The sequence below is a fragment of the Melanotaenia boesemani genome, chromosome 13 (assembly GCF_017639745.1).
Source record: "Melanotaenia boesemani isolate fMelBoe1 chromosome 13, fMelBoe1.pri, whole genome shotgun sequence".
Lineage (NCBI taxonomy): Eukaryota > Metazoa > Chordata > Actinopteri > Atheriniformes > Melanotaeniidae > Melanotaenia > Melanotaenia boesemani.
In genome coordinates this window covers 4450813-4466748 of record NC_055694.1, presented here as the reverse complement: position 1 = coordinate 4466748, position 15936 = coordinate 4450813, and the positions used below count along the sequence as shown (strand labels likewise).

General features: G+C 42.8%; 1 protein-coding gene across 5 annotated transcripts in view; it reads right to left on the bottom strand.

The window, feature by feature from the left end:
• Positions 1-432: 432 nt before the first annotated feature.
• The window catches only part of vps13d (vacuolar protein sorting 13 homolog D), a 71170-nt gene continuing 55666 nt past the window's right edge, over positions 433-15936 (bottom strand). For all 5 annotated transcript variants that reach the window (XM_042002960.1, XM_042002961.1, XM_042002963.1 and 2 more), the window contains 22 exons: positions 15741-15867; positions 15517-15659; positions 15272-15402; positions 14607-14782; positions 12680-12803; positions 11162-11397; positions 10973-11075; positions 10660-10817; positions 10477-10585; positions 10194-10364; positions 9254-9358; positions 8965-9114; positions 7221-7370; positions 7021-7117; positions 6786-6934; positions 6517-6651; positions 4835-5002; positions 4624-4756; positions 3905-4100; positions 2995-3126; positions 2675-2915; positions 433-1222 (listed from right to left, as the gene is read on the bottom strand). In XM_042002960.1, the coding sequence (XP_041858894.1) occupies positions 1091-1222; positions 2675-2915; positions 2995-3126; positions 3905-4100; positions 4624-4756; positions 4835-5002; positions 6517-6651; positions 6786-6934; positions 7021-7117; positions 7221-7370; positions 8965-9114; positions 9254-9358; positions 10194-10364; positions 10477-10585; positions 10660-10817; positions 10973-11075; positions 11162-11397; positions 12680-12803; positions 14607-14782; positions 15272-15402; positions 15517-15659; positions 15741-15867 (3266 nt within the window). In that variant the 3' untranslated portion in view covers positions 433-1090. The remainder of the gene's footprint in view (positions 1223-2674; positions 2916-2994; positions 3127-3904; positions 4101-4623; positions 4757-4834; positions 5003-6516; positions 6652-6785; positions 6935-7020; positions 7118-7220; positions 7371-8964; positions 9115-9253; positions 9359-10193; positions 10365-10476; positions 10586-10659; positions 10818-10972; positions 11076-11161; positions 11398-12679; positions 12804-14606; positions 14783-15271; positions 15403-15516; positions 15660-15740; positions 15868-15936) is intronic.

The window sequence follows — 15936 nt, the reverse complement described above, 5'->3', positions numbered from 1 at the left end:
GCTATTTAACGTCTGAGATCCTGAACGTATTAAAGAGGTCTTACCTAAACTGCTCCTTAGTTTGGATGTGTAAATTAAATCTGAGTCTATACAACTGAGACTAGGAACTTGGAGATGTTTCCATGAGCAATAAAAACCAAAAATCAAAAACTGTCTCAAAGTTTAACTTCTTCTTCTCGAGGCCTATTTTTGCTGTGTCCTGTGTAGTCCTCACATTCACCTTAGAAACACCGTGAGGCTCCAGAAAGAAGCCCAAGACAGTCTATGATGGGAAAGGCAAATACTTCAATATAAAACTGCACCCAACTGCTTTAGGTCCACTGAGTCCTTACAGCAGCCTATCAATTCTGACCCGTGTGTGTGTGTGCGTAAGCACATCAGTGTGCAGCCAGTGTGTGTGTGTGAAGTTTAAGAAGAACCAGTAACGCCTGATGAGTACTGCAGTCTGCTCCTTTATTTGATGCAGTGCCCGTGTGGATGACAGATGGAGTCACCACCTCCCTGACAGACTCCGACTCTGAGCCAGAACCAAACTTCGGACAGTCTGTGAGCAACTTTCCAACATGTGCTTCAGAAACAATGCGGGGCTTATTAATAATAAGAATTAAAAAAAAAAACCTTGTTAAATACAAGTAGAGACACATCACACATCCAGGTTTCTGTTAAAGGCAGAACAGATACTGACAGGCAGCTCCAGTGTGTGTGTGTGTGTGTGTGTGTGCATCAGTGCAATTCATTCTCCATCTTTATCATCTCTGATTGTGAAAATATAAAAGTAAAGGCAGTTTGTTATATTTCACATTATTATCCTCTGTTAGTCTTCATCATTAACAGTATTTACACTGCTTTATAGTGCTACCTCTTATTTACACTTCTGTCTATTCACACGTAGGGTGAGCACAGAGATCAGTGGCATTTCAGACATGAACACAGTCCAACTGTCCTACTTGGTTTTTGATGAGATTATAAATGTGCGTTGTCCAACATGTGGTTGCAGGTTTGTATTGTTGTTGCTTGTTAAATCCATTAAGAAGCTGCAGTCTTCAGGACGGAGGAGAAGCCACAGACACTCCTCTGGGAAACATCCTGATCAGGATTCGAGCAGTAAACAGTCCTCGTTCTCACTGGGAGGCAGCATGAGCTGCTGCTCGTAGTACAGACTTTTGGCATAGTTGATTTCCTGAGAGATCTTAATGGCAAGATTCTCACTCTTCACATGGACCTGTGGAAAGGAGGTAAACATACAGTTAAACCACAGAGGTTAAGACACATCTGTGAATCCCCTAGTCCCTGTATGAACGTGCCACAGCTTGGTCTGCATTGCCGACAGTTAGTCAGAGATCCATTTCCAGAGAGAGTTGGACTCCGCCAAGGCTGCCCTTTGCAACCAATTCTGCTCATAACGTTTATGTACAGGATTCCTAGGCGCAACCAAGACGTTAAGGGTTTGGGGGCCTCAGGATCAAGTCTCTGGTTTTTACAGATGACGTGGTTCTGTTGGCTTCATCGGGTCGTGATCTCCACTTCTCACTGGAGCGATTTGCAACCAAGTGTGAAGCTGTTGGGATGAAGATTGGCATCTCCAATTCCGAGATCATGGTCATCGGCTGGAAAAGGGTGGAGTGTCCTCTCTAGGTCGGTAATGAGGTCCTGCCTCAAGTGGAGGAGTTCAAGTATCTCAGGGTCTTGTTCACAAGCAAGGGAAGGATGGAGCGGGAGGTGGTTCTTCCATTCAGACCCTCAGTTACAGTGACAAGCTGCTTGATCCCCCTGGGGGGAACTTGAAGCAATGGATGGATGGATGGATGGATGGATGGATGGATGGATGGATGGATGGATGGATGGATGGATGGATGGATGGACAGTATTATAACTATTCCACTGACTGTTACCAGTTACAGCCCTCAGTGCCTTTAAGACACACAAACTAAGTCACTGAGTCACCAACAACGAAAACCAAAGAGTTCTCAGTCACTGGAATCGCCTGTGGGAAAGTAGGTGTTTAACAACCAGGACGATCAGAGACTCACTAACTTATTTCCTCTGGTTTAAACAAGCTGTTGTGGTCATCTGAGGATAATGTTCACGGGGCAGATTGACTCAGTTGCTGTAATCACCCCTCCATCAGCGGAGAGACCTCCAGGGTCTGCAGCACAATTCTGATTTTTTTACTCTAAAGCTAAACATATGAGCTGCAATCAGCAGCAGCTGGTTTGTTTGACCCAAAGCTTCATGTTAGGATATTTCATATGAGTCTGACAGTGTTAACTGTACAGCTGTAGCTGTACCAACTGTAGCTGGTTTGGATTCTGATACCTGAGCCATATTATATTCAGCCAGAGAACTCAGTGCTTTGTTAAAAGAACATGTTTGTGTACCACCCACAGCATCGTCTCTGGCGTTTGTTCACAGATCTGGATAAAATCCTATGTTCTACTGTTAAGCCTTACTAATGAGGTCTGATGAACTTGTCTTCACTGATTGGTAAAGAAATGAGGGAAGATGGCTGAAGAGAAGTCATCATTCCTCAGTGGGCCGAGCTTTAGCAAGATGTTTATATTTATAACTGGTTTTCTTTTACTTCAGAGCTTAATCTGTTTAAACCTTCTCTCTTTATTTCACACATTACATGAGCTCTACCGTCACAATGCATTTTCATAGCAGCTGGTCTTACCATGGGTTTCTGGTGGGAGGGGCCGGGAATAGCCACCCCACTGCTGGTGTTCTCCGCCTTCTTGGTGAGCTGCACATACACCTTTCCGTGATCCTTAGACACCAGACAGTGGTAGAGATCATCATACTTGACCTCCAGGAAGATGCCTTCACGGTCCACGTAGTCACCCGGCTTCAGGAAGTAGACCACCTTGGAGGAGATGAGGACGCAGTAGCTGTCGATCGGCTCCACGGCTATGAAGCTGGTGGGAAAGAGGAGTCCAAATGTGAGTGCGACGGCGGAACATGTAATAAGCTACTGATGAACCAGTAATGACTCACAACTCAGAGTGGATGTTGTTGGTGAGGCGGAAGAGCTGCTCCTGACCGTCGGCCTGCATGGCGGAGAATCGAGGCAGCAGACCCTGAGGTCCCTTACAGCAGCGAGGCTTCCTGACCCGCTGCACGCCCAGTCTGAACGACAACACAAACACATATCACTCACAGTTTCTTTCAGTTTAACAGTAACATGAGCATGTTTGTTTAAGCTCTGCTCCCTACAGCTGCAAGCTTTTTACATGGAGCTCCAGCCCAAAGCAGATACACAGCCACCATATAAAAACTTCCCATATAACCCAGACTAAACATGGAGAAGCAGCATTTAGCCGTTATGCTGCAAACAAGTGGAACAAACTGCCAGTGGAGATTAAACTTTCACTAAATGTAGACACTTCTCATGTCCCTATGCATGAAATTTGCACACTATCTTTTAACGTACGTAGACTGTTGCTTGCTTTTAATCGTTTTAATTTATTTTAGTTATTTTATATGATTTTAGCACATCCTTTAAATTCAGCTTTATTCGTATAGCACCAACTCAACGTCATCTCAGAGCACTTTACAGACAAAACAATTCAAGCCAATTCACTGTGATCCAATCAGTACTATACAAGCCAATTCATAATAAATAATGAGGAAACAATCATATTTCATCAAATCTTGACTTCGATTAAATCCAATTATGTCTTAATAGGATTTTATTTCTCTTTATGTTCTTTTATGTATTTGTTAATGTTTCTTCTGCAATTCTTCTTCAATGCTTTTAATGTTTCATGTAAAGCACTTTGAATTGTCTTGTACATGAAATGTGCCATACAAGTAAACCCGCCCTGCGGGATGTATCTGTAAAGACCATCTCATATTTTAGCAGTATACTGCTGCATATGTCTGTGGTATAGCACAGTCATCCCACCTGTGGTTGCTGAGACTGGCCATGTCTCGGACCGTCTGCGCCGTTTCTGAAGCAAAATCCAGAGCTCCAGCAACCGGTTTGGTCACAGTACCAACAAGACCTTTCCCCAGTCCTGAGAAGAAGCCACTGACTCCACCCTCTGTCTTCACCCCCTCCACTGTGGAAGTGATGATGCTCGTCATGCCTCCAATGATACCTGGAAGATGAGTGGGACTCTTTTTATGTTCCATTTATGTACCGAAATAAGCAGATTGTTGTAAAACATCACTGCCTACATACTCCCGTGTGTCCTTTAAATGTGCAGGGTTGTTAGTCAATACACCCACTAAAGGGCAGTGTAGAGTTTAAAGTTAATCTCTGAGATCATACATCGGTGTGAAAAAACGCACATTTTCAAAAGAGACATAAACAGAGGCAGAGCAGTAGACGGTGGTGGTCTGTGCAGCCATTAAATCATCACGACTTCATGATGTGAAACTAATCAAGTGTACAAAACACCACAAAAACAGACATCAACTATCAAACACAACAAGTAAAACAGACATAGCAACCAACTTTAGAGGCACACTGTGAAAGAATTACTAACATATGGTGGTAAATATAGCATAGCACAGTTGTGAATGGACGATGGCTGTCTCCAGATGCTCCAGATTCTTTACTTTCTATCACTTCTTTGAAAAAAGCTTCTCAAGTTCAAAGAGACAGCAGATGTGTCGTACCATGAGCCAGTCCATGAATCCCAGCCACCAGGTGCTCTCCGCTGGTGGCTCCATGGTATCTGATGTATTCCCGTTCACTCTGGTGCCGGTTGTCCATAGTCTTGCCCAGCCCATCCGATAAAGTGCCTGCAAACTGACAAAGCAGCCCAAGATGTTTGTGCCACTGTTTGTATCGTCGAGGGTTAGCTATATAATTAAAGCAGATGTGTACCTTGGCAGCAGAGTTGGAGACCCCGTGGGTTACATTGCGAATGAGGCCGCCCACGTTGCCGTACTTGATGAGCTCAGACATGCCCTCAGTGACGTCATTGAGGAGACCCATTGGGTTCCCCAAGAAGTCCACAGAGCCGAGGATCTGAGCCGCTTGGCTCAAGAGCTCCTACACAGAGGAAACAGCAGGGTGAAGATCTGACATGTGATGCAGCATTTCATGTCATGGAAATGACATTACAACAACGCAACACAATCCAGCATCATATTAGTGACACCAGTTTTATGTGTAGAGAGCAGAAAACGCACACTGAAACAAATACTGCAAGTATGGAGTACTGAGGCAAACAGCCCAGTATTGCAAATTAAAAAGGGCATCCCTCAAGGTTCTGTGCTAGGCCCATTGTTATTCACTATTTACATAAATAATTGTCGACTAAATATTCCAAAATCATCCTTTAAGTTCTACACTGATAACACTGTTATAAACCGCATAGCACCAATTTATGCAGAGGCCTTTCAGCATTTACATCTTGCAGAGCACAAGAACAACTATTATGGCTTTAGTTGTAGTTTTGTTATGTGTGTTGAAACGAAGTACTTTGTATCAATAGGTAACGTTTCATCTGAGCAAACAAGAATTACATGTGGAGTCCCACAAAATTCCATCCTAGGGCCTCTTCTGTTTAACATCAGGTCATAAAGAACAACAATATTAGTTACCATAGCCAAGTCAATGATGCAAAGATTAATAATACAATGTTCCTAGAAGACAGAGGCCTTCTACCGGCTCTTGGTAAATGCTTTGAGAAGTTAATAACTGGATGTGTCTGAACTTTCTTCAGTAAAAAAATAAATAGAAACTGAGCTGATTGTCTTTGGAGCCAGAGAGAAATGATTAAAAGTCACCACAGAGCTTTAAGGGAACCACAAAGTCAGCCTACTATCACCTTAAGAATATATCGAAGGTAAAAGATCTGATGTCTCAGCATGACCTAGAAAAACTAGTCTATGCTTTCATCTTTAGTTGACTTGATTGTTATGTTTTTAAGGGTCTGCCTAAAAAATCTATTAGACAGCTGCACCTTATTCAGGACACAGCTGATCGAGTCCTCACTAAGACCAAGAAAGTCATTTTTTACTTATAGGCCTTTATACTATTATTTTACTGGTCTGGCCCACTTGAGATCAAATCGTACCAAATGTGGCCTCATGAACTAAAGTGAATTTGAGTTCCCTGATCTTATTTGTTGTTGTTTCTTGTTTTTTAAACCAACTACCATGCTGCCCTCATGGCCAGGTCTCCCTTATAAAAGAGATCTTTGATCTCAGTGGGACTATCAGGGTTAAATAAAGGCTAAATAAAAATAACCGCACACATGGTGGGCTAACACATTTCAGGTTATTCTGATCTGAACCTTTCTCACAGCATTTATTCCACTGTGACACAAAGCTTCCCACTGTGTTTACACATCACATGTTTCACACACATCACTTCATTTATCCTGCTCTCCGCCTCTGATCTCATTCATTATCCTTCACAGTCATTATGAAGATAATGTTGCTTCACAGAATTTCATTATTAAATGCAGGCCTGATCCCGTCAAACCTGTGGTTATATATGTAGAGGTGACCTGAATCTAATGACAGCATGTTTGGACTCGAAGCAGCATGCTCTCTGACCTCTCTGAAGTGCTTCAGGATGTCGTTGATGATGATCTCCTGGGTCTCGTAGGGGTGCACTCTGGTGAACGGGTACATGTTGATGACAGCGTCTTCAAAGCGAATCAGAGGGATACCCAGAGTGCCTTTCAATGCCTACACAAAGAAACAAGCATCAGTCTGCCTTAATTCTGATCTGAACTAATCATGACTTCATCTGTCAGCTTTTCTCTCCAACAAATGTGATGTAACTGCATCATCTCTGTGAAGATATGTGACGCGGAGGGTACCTTAAGGTCTGGAGGCAGCTTGTGAGAGGTGAATACGCTGAGTTTGACCTGAGGGAGGCTGATCTTCAAGTTCTCAAAGTAGTAACGTTTAGGAGGCCCTGATTCCTCGCTGGGCCTCTCATGCAGGCTTTCATCCAGCTTCTCCAACTCTGCATTCATTACAATCAAAGTTATTCCTTTGACTTCAGAGCAAACAAACAAAACCCACTAACTCACACAGATGATCAACACACACCAGCTTCGGCCTCTCCATAACCGAAGAAGCAGAGCAACTTGAGCAGCAGTTTCTCCTCGATGATGACAGTGAAACGTCGGGCCGTCACCATGAGGTGCTGTGAAAACATCCGGCTTCCATTATTAGTGATCCTGTTCTCTGCAGAACGCCAAAACCAAAGCAGTTTACTGAACCAGCATTAAATCCACATGTGGGCTCACCTTGAAGAGGTCCGTGAGCATGAGGCTGCTGGGAACTTTGACCGAGTTGACCTGTAGCGCCGGGCCACTGTCGTTCACACCACTGTCACTTGAACTGGGAGTCACACACAGCATCACGGGCTGGGTGGTTCCCAGCAGCTGGTTGTCCACCTGAGAACCACAACAGCACAGATCCAGTGGTTACAGCTCAGGAGAGACGTATTGTTTATGAGTGTAAATCTGGAAGAAGCTGCAGATGTTTGGAACTTAATGTGGGCAATTTCAGTGAAATGATGTGTACCATCGAATGTTTCAGCACCACAGTGGCAGAGCTAAATGACAAGCTTTCTGTATTGCTCCACTGGCATTCTGTCTCCTGGAACAACATCCAGGATGTTCAGACTGCAAATTGCACAGTTAAAAGCTGATTGTTTCTTGTGGAAGGCCAAATTTTCTACAGACTGCCTCATGTCCTCACCACTCTCCTGATGTAGTTCTCTTCTGTCACGATGTCGTTCGTACCAAACAGCCCGGTGGAGTCATAACACAGCACACACTGACGTATCCACCATGAGAACGACTCATATTCAAATCAAATTTCATCTATAAAGCACTTTTCATATAAAAAAATCAACACAAAGTGCTTTACATAATGAAAACAATTTCAGCAAATTAAAAACAAAAGCCTTCACACGATCAAGTGTATAACACAACAGTTAAACACATGATCATAGACACACACAAAGCACATGCACCCTGCACCCATTTTGCACAAACATAAACTCAAACTCCACTTTTCTGTCTTTTCAACTGATTATAAAAATAAAAACAGAAATAAAAATAAACATCCAGCTTGACTCTGCTGTAAGCAAACAATATCACGGGGATCAGTTCACACCGGGAGCCCCCCCACACATGACCACAAATGCTGCCACCATAGAAACGGCTTATATCGGGGCAGGCCAGGGTCCACACCGCAACCATTAAGCTGCAGTGCAGAACCCCCCCAACCTCCCAGACAAGGTTAATCACCACGGCAACAACCCTGCAGATCAAGCAACCAGAGCTCCTGGCATAGATGATCATAATGAGGTAAACACTGAAGTTTAATATGTTAAAAAGTAAAAACAAAGATTAAATAAACCTTAAAACAACAAGAATGAATAAATGCAACAAGTACAAAAGTATGAATAAAAGTTCATAAAAATAATGTCAATAAAAACATAAAAGAGAAAGCTAGCTAAATAGATAATATTGGAAATAATAAGTGCATTACCAAATAATAGGTAAAAAAAATAGAAACATAAAATAACAATAAAATAAATAAGAATAAAATAAAATGGACTCAAATAAAAAATAAAAATAAATCAATTATAAGCTAAGCTAAAAAGATAAGGCTTAAGCTTCTTTTTAAAACCAGCAGCCTCTGCAGCACGAGGTTCTCTAGCAGCCTTTCCCACAGATAAAGGCTGTAGTGGCGGCACAAGGCCTCGCCATAGGTTCTAACTTTATGCAACGGCTCATAATTTAAAAGCAGATCGGATCTATCAGAAGGTCCAAGACGATTAAGACATTTAATAACTACTTAAAGAACCTTAAAATCAACCCTGAAACATACAGGAAGCCAGCGCAGTGACATTAAAACAAAATTTGTTCCTGCTGGTGTGAAGCAGGCTGAGTCTGCGCTGTGTGGTCATGAGAAGCTTCTGGTAGTAACGTAAAAAAAAATAAGTGGGCTTTGAGCAGGTAGGTGTGGTGAGCTTACCTGGATGTTCTGAATGCTCAGCTCCAGCACTTCGTTGGCAGCGGTGCGAGTAAAGTGAACATCAACACCTGACAGCGTAGTGAAGACGAGCTCCTCGGGAAGCTTGTTGACTAAAGAAACACCCACACCCTCCTCCAAGGTCACCAACACCTGTCCAGAAACACAAAGAGGATGTCAGAGGACATGATGGGAGGTTGTTGTTGAACCATGAGCACACATGCAGGAAAACTGTCACAGACATCAGACACCTGGGAGGTGAGTAAGTGTATGAATACGAAGTCACTCCTACCTCCAGCTCCTGCTCAGGCTCTTTCTTCGTTACTTCCTCTTTGCTCTTGTCCTGTTCTGTGCTGGCTGAGCTCCGGATCATTCTCCTCTGATTGAAGTCGCTGACCTGCAAAGAGGTGCAATTTAAACATCACAGATTTTAACAGGGGCTTATCATTAATGCCCACCATTTAACATCTTATAAGAAGCAGAGAAATATGAAAGATGTCAAAATGTTTTTTTTGTTTGTTTTTTTTATGTTATTTTTTTATTTCCTTTGTTTACAAATCTAAAAAAAGACAGAACAAAACATGGGATGCTCCTTTATCCACATATACATACAAAACCATTGGTGGACGGGTGCACAGACACAACAGTAGCCCCGTTTCCACTGAGTGGTAAAATTCGGACTCTCACTTGGCGGGTTTAGCCCAAATGCCTAGCATGGTGTCATAATACGGCAACAGCATCGAACGCGACACAACAAAGAACAGGAGCCTTTTTCTTATTATGTTCCTAACATTGCGTAACGGTGAAGTGAAACAACTAAACTCCTTGTTTTTTGTGAGAAGTGATATTTTTCTGTCCCCCAGTCAATGGACTGCACTGTTTGTTGCCTAAACAGTACTGTACCACTCTCATATGGACCTGCAACTGAAGGAGACCCAGAAATGGCAAGGTTTGGTTTGGTTGTAAGGGCTCCTTTCATAATGGAGCACTCAAAATAGCAGGGTATTTTTTTTTAATTTTTATTAAAAAACAAAAGAAAAGAAAAGAAAAAAAACTCTACAACATTTTAATTTCCCTTGAAGTATCTGAGAATAAAAGTGCCACTCAGGTTGGATGAGTGGGGTGACTGTGCTGTGAGCTCTCAGGTCAATAACTGCCTTGTTTTTCTTAATATTCATTACATGTAACAGAAGCCCAGAAATGAAATCTCTTTTACAGGGTTCTGTGCTCACCTGAAGGACACGTGTGGGTCCATCTGGCAGCACTTGTACTGAAAGCACCCCAGATCCAGGCCTCATCTTCTGGTTGATGAACTGCTGCTCAGGACCAGGCTGCAGCAGACCAGAATCTGGTCCCAGCACCACCTCTGCTCCATCATACAGGCCTGCCACTCCACCTTTCACCTGTTGGGTAGAAAGCAAGGACTATACAGTTCAGGTAACAATGGGGGTGAAGCCAAAACACAGCAGTGCACAGAGCAGATGAACCACATGAGATATTTATGAATGATCGCACCTGCACCACCAGCCGAGGAAGGCCGCAGGTCAGCATGCCAGAGCTGAAGTGCCACGTCTGGGTCGTGCTGCGCCGTGAGTCCGGCCTTCGCAACATCAATGGCTCAAAGCTGAGAGATACCAATAAGCAGTCAGTGACCAGCGTCATGATCATGAGCCGATGTGAATGACTCCGGAGACAAACCTGTTGTCACTAACAGCTGCAAGCCCAGCAATGTCCAGCACCAAGGACGAGTCCAGAGGCCGCGGCTGGGCTGGCTTACTTTGGGGTGGAGATGAGCCTTCGTGACAAAGCATCCCCGTCCCAGTCATCCTCCACAGCTGGGAGCGCTTCCCCGGCTCCTGCACAACAACCAGCCTGTAAGCTTTACGCATCTTAACACTGACAATTTAGCTACTTTTCCTTTTAAAGATGAAAATCTAAACTTTTTCTCTTCTGAATTTGAAACAATAAAGTTTTAGGAAGTGAAAATCTGTCCTTTTTATTTTTCTCATACCTTTTTCCGAAGGATGACCCTTTGAGTCTTGGTATCCACATCAAGAACCAGCTCAGCACAGCTCACGAGGCGCTTTTTCCCAACAGGTCTCCTCCCATCATTCCTGCACAAAAAAGACGAAGCTGCTGAATCCTTCACACACAGCACAGAGAGACATTCATGTTCTTTCAGTCAGTCATCGGCCCGTACTGTGAGAAGGTGTGTGTCGCTGCAATGTAGATGAAGTTCTCATAGTAAAGTTTGTTGTACTCTCTGAAGAAGTTCATGTCAGCCGTGACCTCTGAGGACCCTGCACCCTTCACAGTGAGTGTGAGGTAGGGGGGCAGAGTGGGCTCATCGCAGGCGTAGTCCAGCACCGACATGGCCTTCACCTCGGTGTGGAGTCGGATGTCGGCCACACTATGCTGCCAGAACTGGATGGGCACCTGCGGGGATTCAAACATCACATCAGTGTGGTTTTTCTCTCTCTGTGTATTTCCATAAGGTTGCAGCATGTTAGGGCTGGGCAATGTGGCCAAATATTATTATATCATGTTTATATATATTCTATTGAATTAAATGACTCACTGTTATAATTTAGAAATCTTTGATCCTTACTCATCCATATACTAGAAAACGGCTTTTACACAGGTGTCCATGATAGCATACACCAGGGGTCTGCAACCTACGGCACCGAAGCTGCAAGTGGCTCTCTGGACCTCTTAATGCATGGCTAAAATGGTAAAGAACTAACAACTGTGTTTTTAAATATAGAAATAAAAACAAATCCAGGTTTTTAGCAGTTTTTCCATTTTTTTCATGGAATAATCGCATTGAATTTCTACAAGATAATAATGACACTAAAAGTGCCGGCAATTTTTTCATCTATTTTTCTTGCCATTAGGTTGGAAACTATTGGCTTTTTTTTTTTTTACATATCCATCTATCCATCCATCCATTTTCTGCCGCTTATCCGGAGTCGGGTCGCGGGGCCGGTGTTTTAGCAGGGAAACCTGACTTTCCTCTCCCCGGCCACATTCACCAGCTCATCCCAGGCCAGCTGAGAGATGTAGTCTGTGTGGTGCTGCAGTCTTTGTCATGTGTCGTAAAGTGTTGTAAAACTTTGTACAGATAACCACGTGTTGTTAAATGTCTTCCTCGTGAAGCGCGAACCACTGCCAGGTGATAGATCTAGTACAGGTTCTTCTCCTGAACCAAGTCGTCTGTCTTGCATTCAGCTTCCATCTAGCCTGATGCAGGAGAATGTTCTGGATGGGCGGGGGAGTGTGATGTCTGCTGTAAGTGGGACCAAACTCCAAAGAAAATCACAGTTTGTACTCCATATTGGCAATATAACCACTTGATATACTTGATAACTTGGGACATATCTAGTATATTCGATATACCGTCCAAACATTCTGCATGTGTGTCTCTTTGTAGAGTTCATCTCCCTGAACCGGCTTCTTGTCCTCCTCCTTTTTACCCTTTCCTCTCCTCTCAGCCTCCACACATGTTAAACAGATGGTTCTGGTTCTGATGCAGGATTCTCTCTCCACTGTTGCTGTGGAAACATGGGTTTCAAAGTGCTCTGACATGACTAGTGTGACTCTAGATGAACGCCAGTGAGCTGAATTGAGCTGACAGGTAGGTTTTGTGTTTGCAGGTGCTTCTTTTTTTAAATGAAGCTGTTTTCACAGCTCGTGTGACAGAAGCTGTCCAACGATGTACCTCAGAGATGTTGTCGATGCGGAGCGGCGGAGGCAGCTGGTCGGTGTCAGTGAAGGAGATCTGGTAGGTGGCTCCTTTCAGGGTGATCTCTGTCCGTAGGAAGAAACAGTTTCCCAGTGTGTCCCTTTTCAGAGAAACAACATAATATTAAAAAACTTTATTTAAATTGCACTTTTCTAAACAATGAAATAAAAAACAGTAAAAAAGAAAACATGAACCAGTAAAAATTTACGGCAGAATTCACTTTAATAAATAAAAGAAATATAAAAGTTTAAAAATAATAAGATGATGCCATCTACATAGCATCCAACCCAACAAAGTTACATAATAAATATGAAATATATTTATCTCACCCATACCCATAGTTCTCTGAAACAAGAGCGTTTAGGAGGTTTTTTGAGAGATCAGAAATTTTATGAGTCTGAGTGCAGACTCATAAAATGGAGGCTTCTTTTGCCACAAACTGTGGTCTGGGAAAAGTTTAAAGTGGGTCTCAGTGTTCGGGAGAAAACACACCAGGTCAGTAAGTCTGAGGTGGATGTTGGGGCCTTTTAAGGATTTAATGCTGAGCAGGAAGATTTTAAAATCAATACAACATCTAACATGAAGCAAGTACAGGAGTGATGTAATCATACATTTTGTACTGGCCATGAGTCTTGCTACAGTTTTGAAATAACTGGAGGTGACAATAGGAACCTTGACTGACATGAATGACATTTAGTAAGTCAGCAGCTTATAGAAAAGACCTGATTTCAGTTATTGTAGTAGTTTGGGTGATGATGGCTTTTGTTTTTCTTTTATCTAATTTATTTCATCACTGTTTTAATAATATATTTTTAACATATTGAATTATTTAGTTATCTCTTCATTTTAAATACCACCTATTGACATGTCTCTCTCTCTCTCTCTATACCATTTTTATTGTTTGGTTTTACCCAAATAAACAGTTTTTTTTTTAATCCTTCATTTATACTTTATACCTGTTACTTTTATTTATCTAACTCTTAACTTTAGTGATTTCCTCAAGGAAATCCTCCACGCCAGGAGCTTTGCCTGCGCAGTCGGCAGGGTCGTTGCCATGGTGATCGCCCTTGTCTGGGTGGCTGGGGGTCCTGCACTGCAGCCCTGTGGCTGCCCTGACGTGGGTGGATCCTGTGTTGACGGCCTCCATGCTCATGGATGGGGTGGCTCTTAGTGTGAATGGATTCTCAAAATATTGTTTCCTTAGAGCAGCGTCAAGCCAGATGTTTATTTTTTACATGTGTGTGTGTGTGAGTGAGTGCATGTGCAAAAGAGCTTTTTATCAGGTGTGTGTTTTTAAAATTGTTTGGTTACAAACTTGGTTGTCTGACACTTGTATTTTTAATATGCAAAAAATGTTTTTATTGTGTAAAACACTATTTTTTGCATGAAAACTGCTTTATAAATAAATTTTGATTTGATTGAAGATTTGATATTACATGAAAGACTGCCAATGGAAAGAAAAGAAGTGAGAGAATTTGGGGACCAAGCAGAATGACCTCTGACTTCATCCGTGAACTTTTGGGTCATCCAGGATTTAACGTCAGAAAGACGAGCTGTGAGAGTTGAAAGGCTGCTGGTTTCTGTGGGTTTTATAAGCATGTACAGCTGACTGTCATCAGCATAAAAAATGGTCATTTATATTCTGCACAGGCAGCCAAACTGTACTGAATGTGGGCTGTAACACAAGGGCCAAACTCAGGTTGAACACATACAGAGGGAGCTGTCAGACTTCAGGCACCATTTCCAACATCCCAACGTGATGTATGGATATAAAATCAAGGCGGACTTAACTCAGATGATGTCATCCACAGCCTCCTTAATGAAGAATTAATTTTGATTTACAGAGAAAAGCAAACACACTTCCTTAAGCTGCTGTAAGATAATCCACATTTGTTTGCCTGACCTCATGTTGACGTGGAACGACTTGGGTTTGTTGACTTCAAAGCCTCCTGACCACGTGCAGTTGGGCGTGTCCATGAGGCGCACACACAGCAGCTGGTCGTAGTCATTTCTGGGCCAGTGGAAGACCACGCTGGAACCTGGCAGGGTGGAGATGTAGCCCTCAGGGTTGGATGTACCCTACAACACACACAAAAAAAATACCAAATGAAAAAATGAACCCCAAATTGTTCATTTACTTCATAAATGACATTTGTAATGTATCAAAAATTTTAAAACTGGTTGTTTTTGCAGCCGTTGTCAGAGGCAGTCATGATAGAAATGAGTCAACTTAAATTAGGATTTGAACAAAAACAAATGATTTAGTCACAGAAAAAATATTAAAATAAGTTCTTAGGTGTGATACTTGACCACAAAATGTGCTGGAAAGCTCACATAAAACATGGGAATTCTAAATTTACAAATATATCACCAAAAAAAAAAAAAAACCCTGGTGTGTGAAACAAAAGGCCCAGAGATCTCTTGATGATGTTTTTTTCTTCTTCTTCTTTTCTAGAAATGTATGAAACTAAAGCTCCAGTTAAAAACAGAACTGGAGGCTTTGAATTTATTGTATTAACCAGTTGATCTTAACCAGCACGACACACACATCCTGCGATTCATTGTCACCTTTCCTCTTGCAAACTCTCTCTGAGCGAAGGCTAGTTTGTGAGTGGAGCGGTTGTCCAGCAGGTAGCGTGGAGCAAAGGTCACAATATGAGTGTCTCTGTACTGCCCTTTTCCTTTGCGCACACTGATGCCTGTGTGGCGTTTCAGAGAGGGGGGAGAAAAGAGAAAAATCATCATAAGATGATGTTACACAGTGAGACATCATGTGATTATGTCCAGGATCAGGTTGCAGCAGAGCAGCTTGCCTATATTGTAGATGAGTCCAGGCCTGTTGCCATGCTGGATCACTTTCACTGCCCTGACTCCTCTTCCTCCATCCAAAGAGAAGCCCTGGCACCAGCCTGGAACACCATCTGGGTGGATCCCTTTCCCAATCCGCATTGTACACCTGGAAAAGTTGGATTAAATGAAACACCATCTCTATGGAGTAGAACCTGAGGGCAGGAACACAGTGACAGGACACACTTACATAGCAGGCTGCTCCTTGTCAGTGTAACAGAACAGTAATGGACTGAGGCTTCTGGCCAACTCGTGCTCCTCAAACTGTCCCGCTGCATCCATCTTCCCGTTATCCTGACGGAATATCAAGGGAAGGCCTGGGAAAAGAAAGTGGCTTTAGTAAATGGGAACCAGAAGCCAAGTCTAACTGTAACTGTTAATACAAA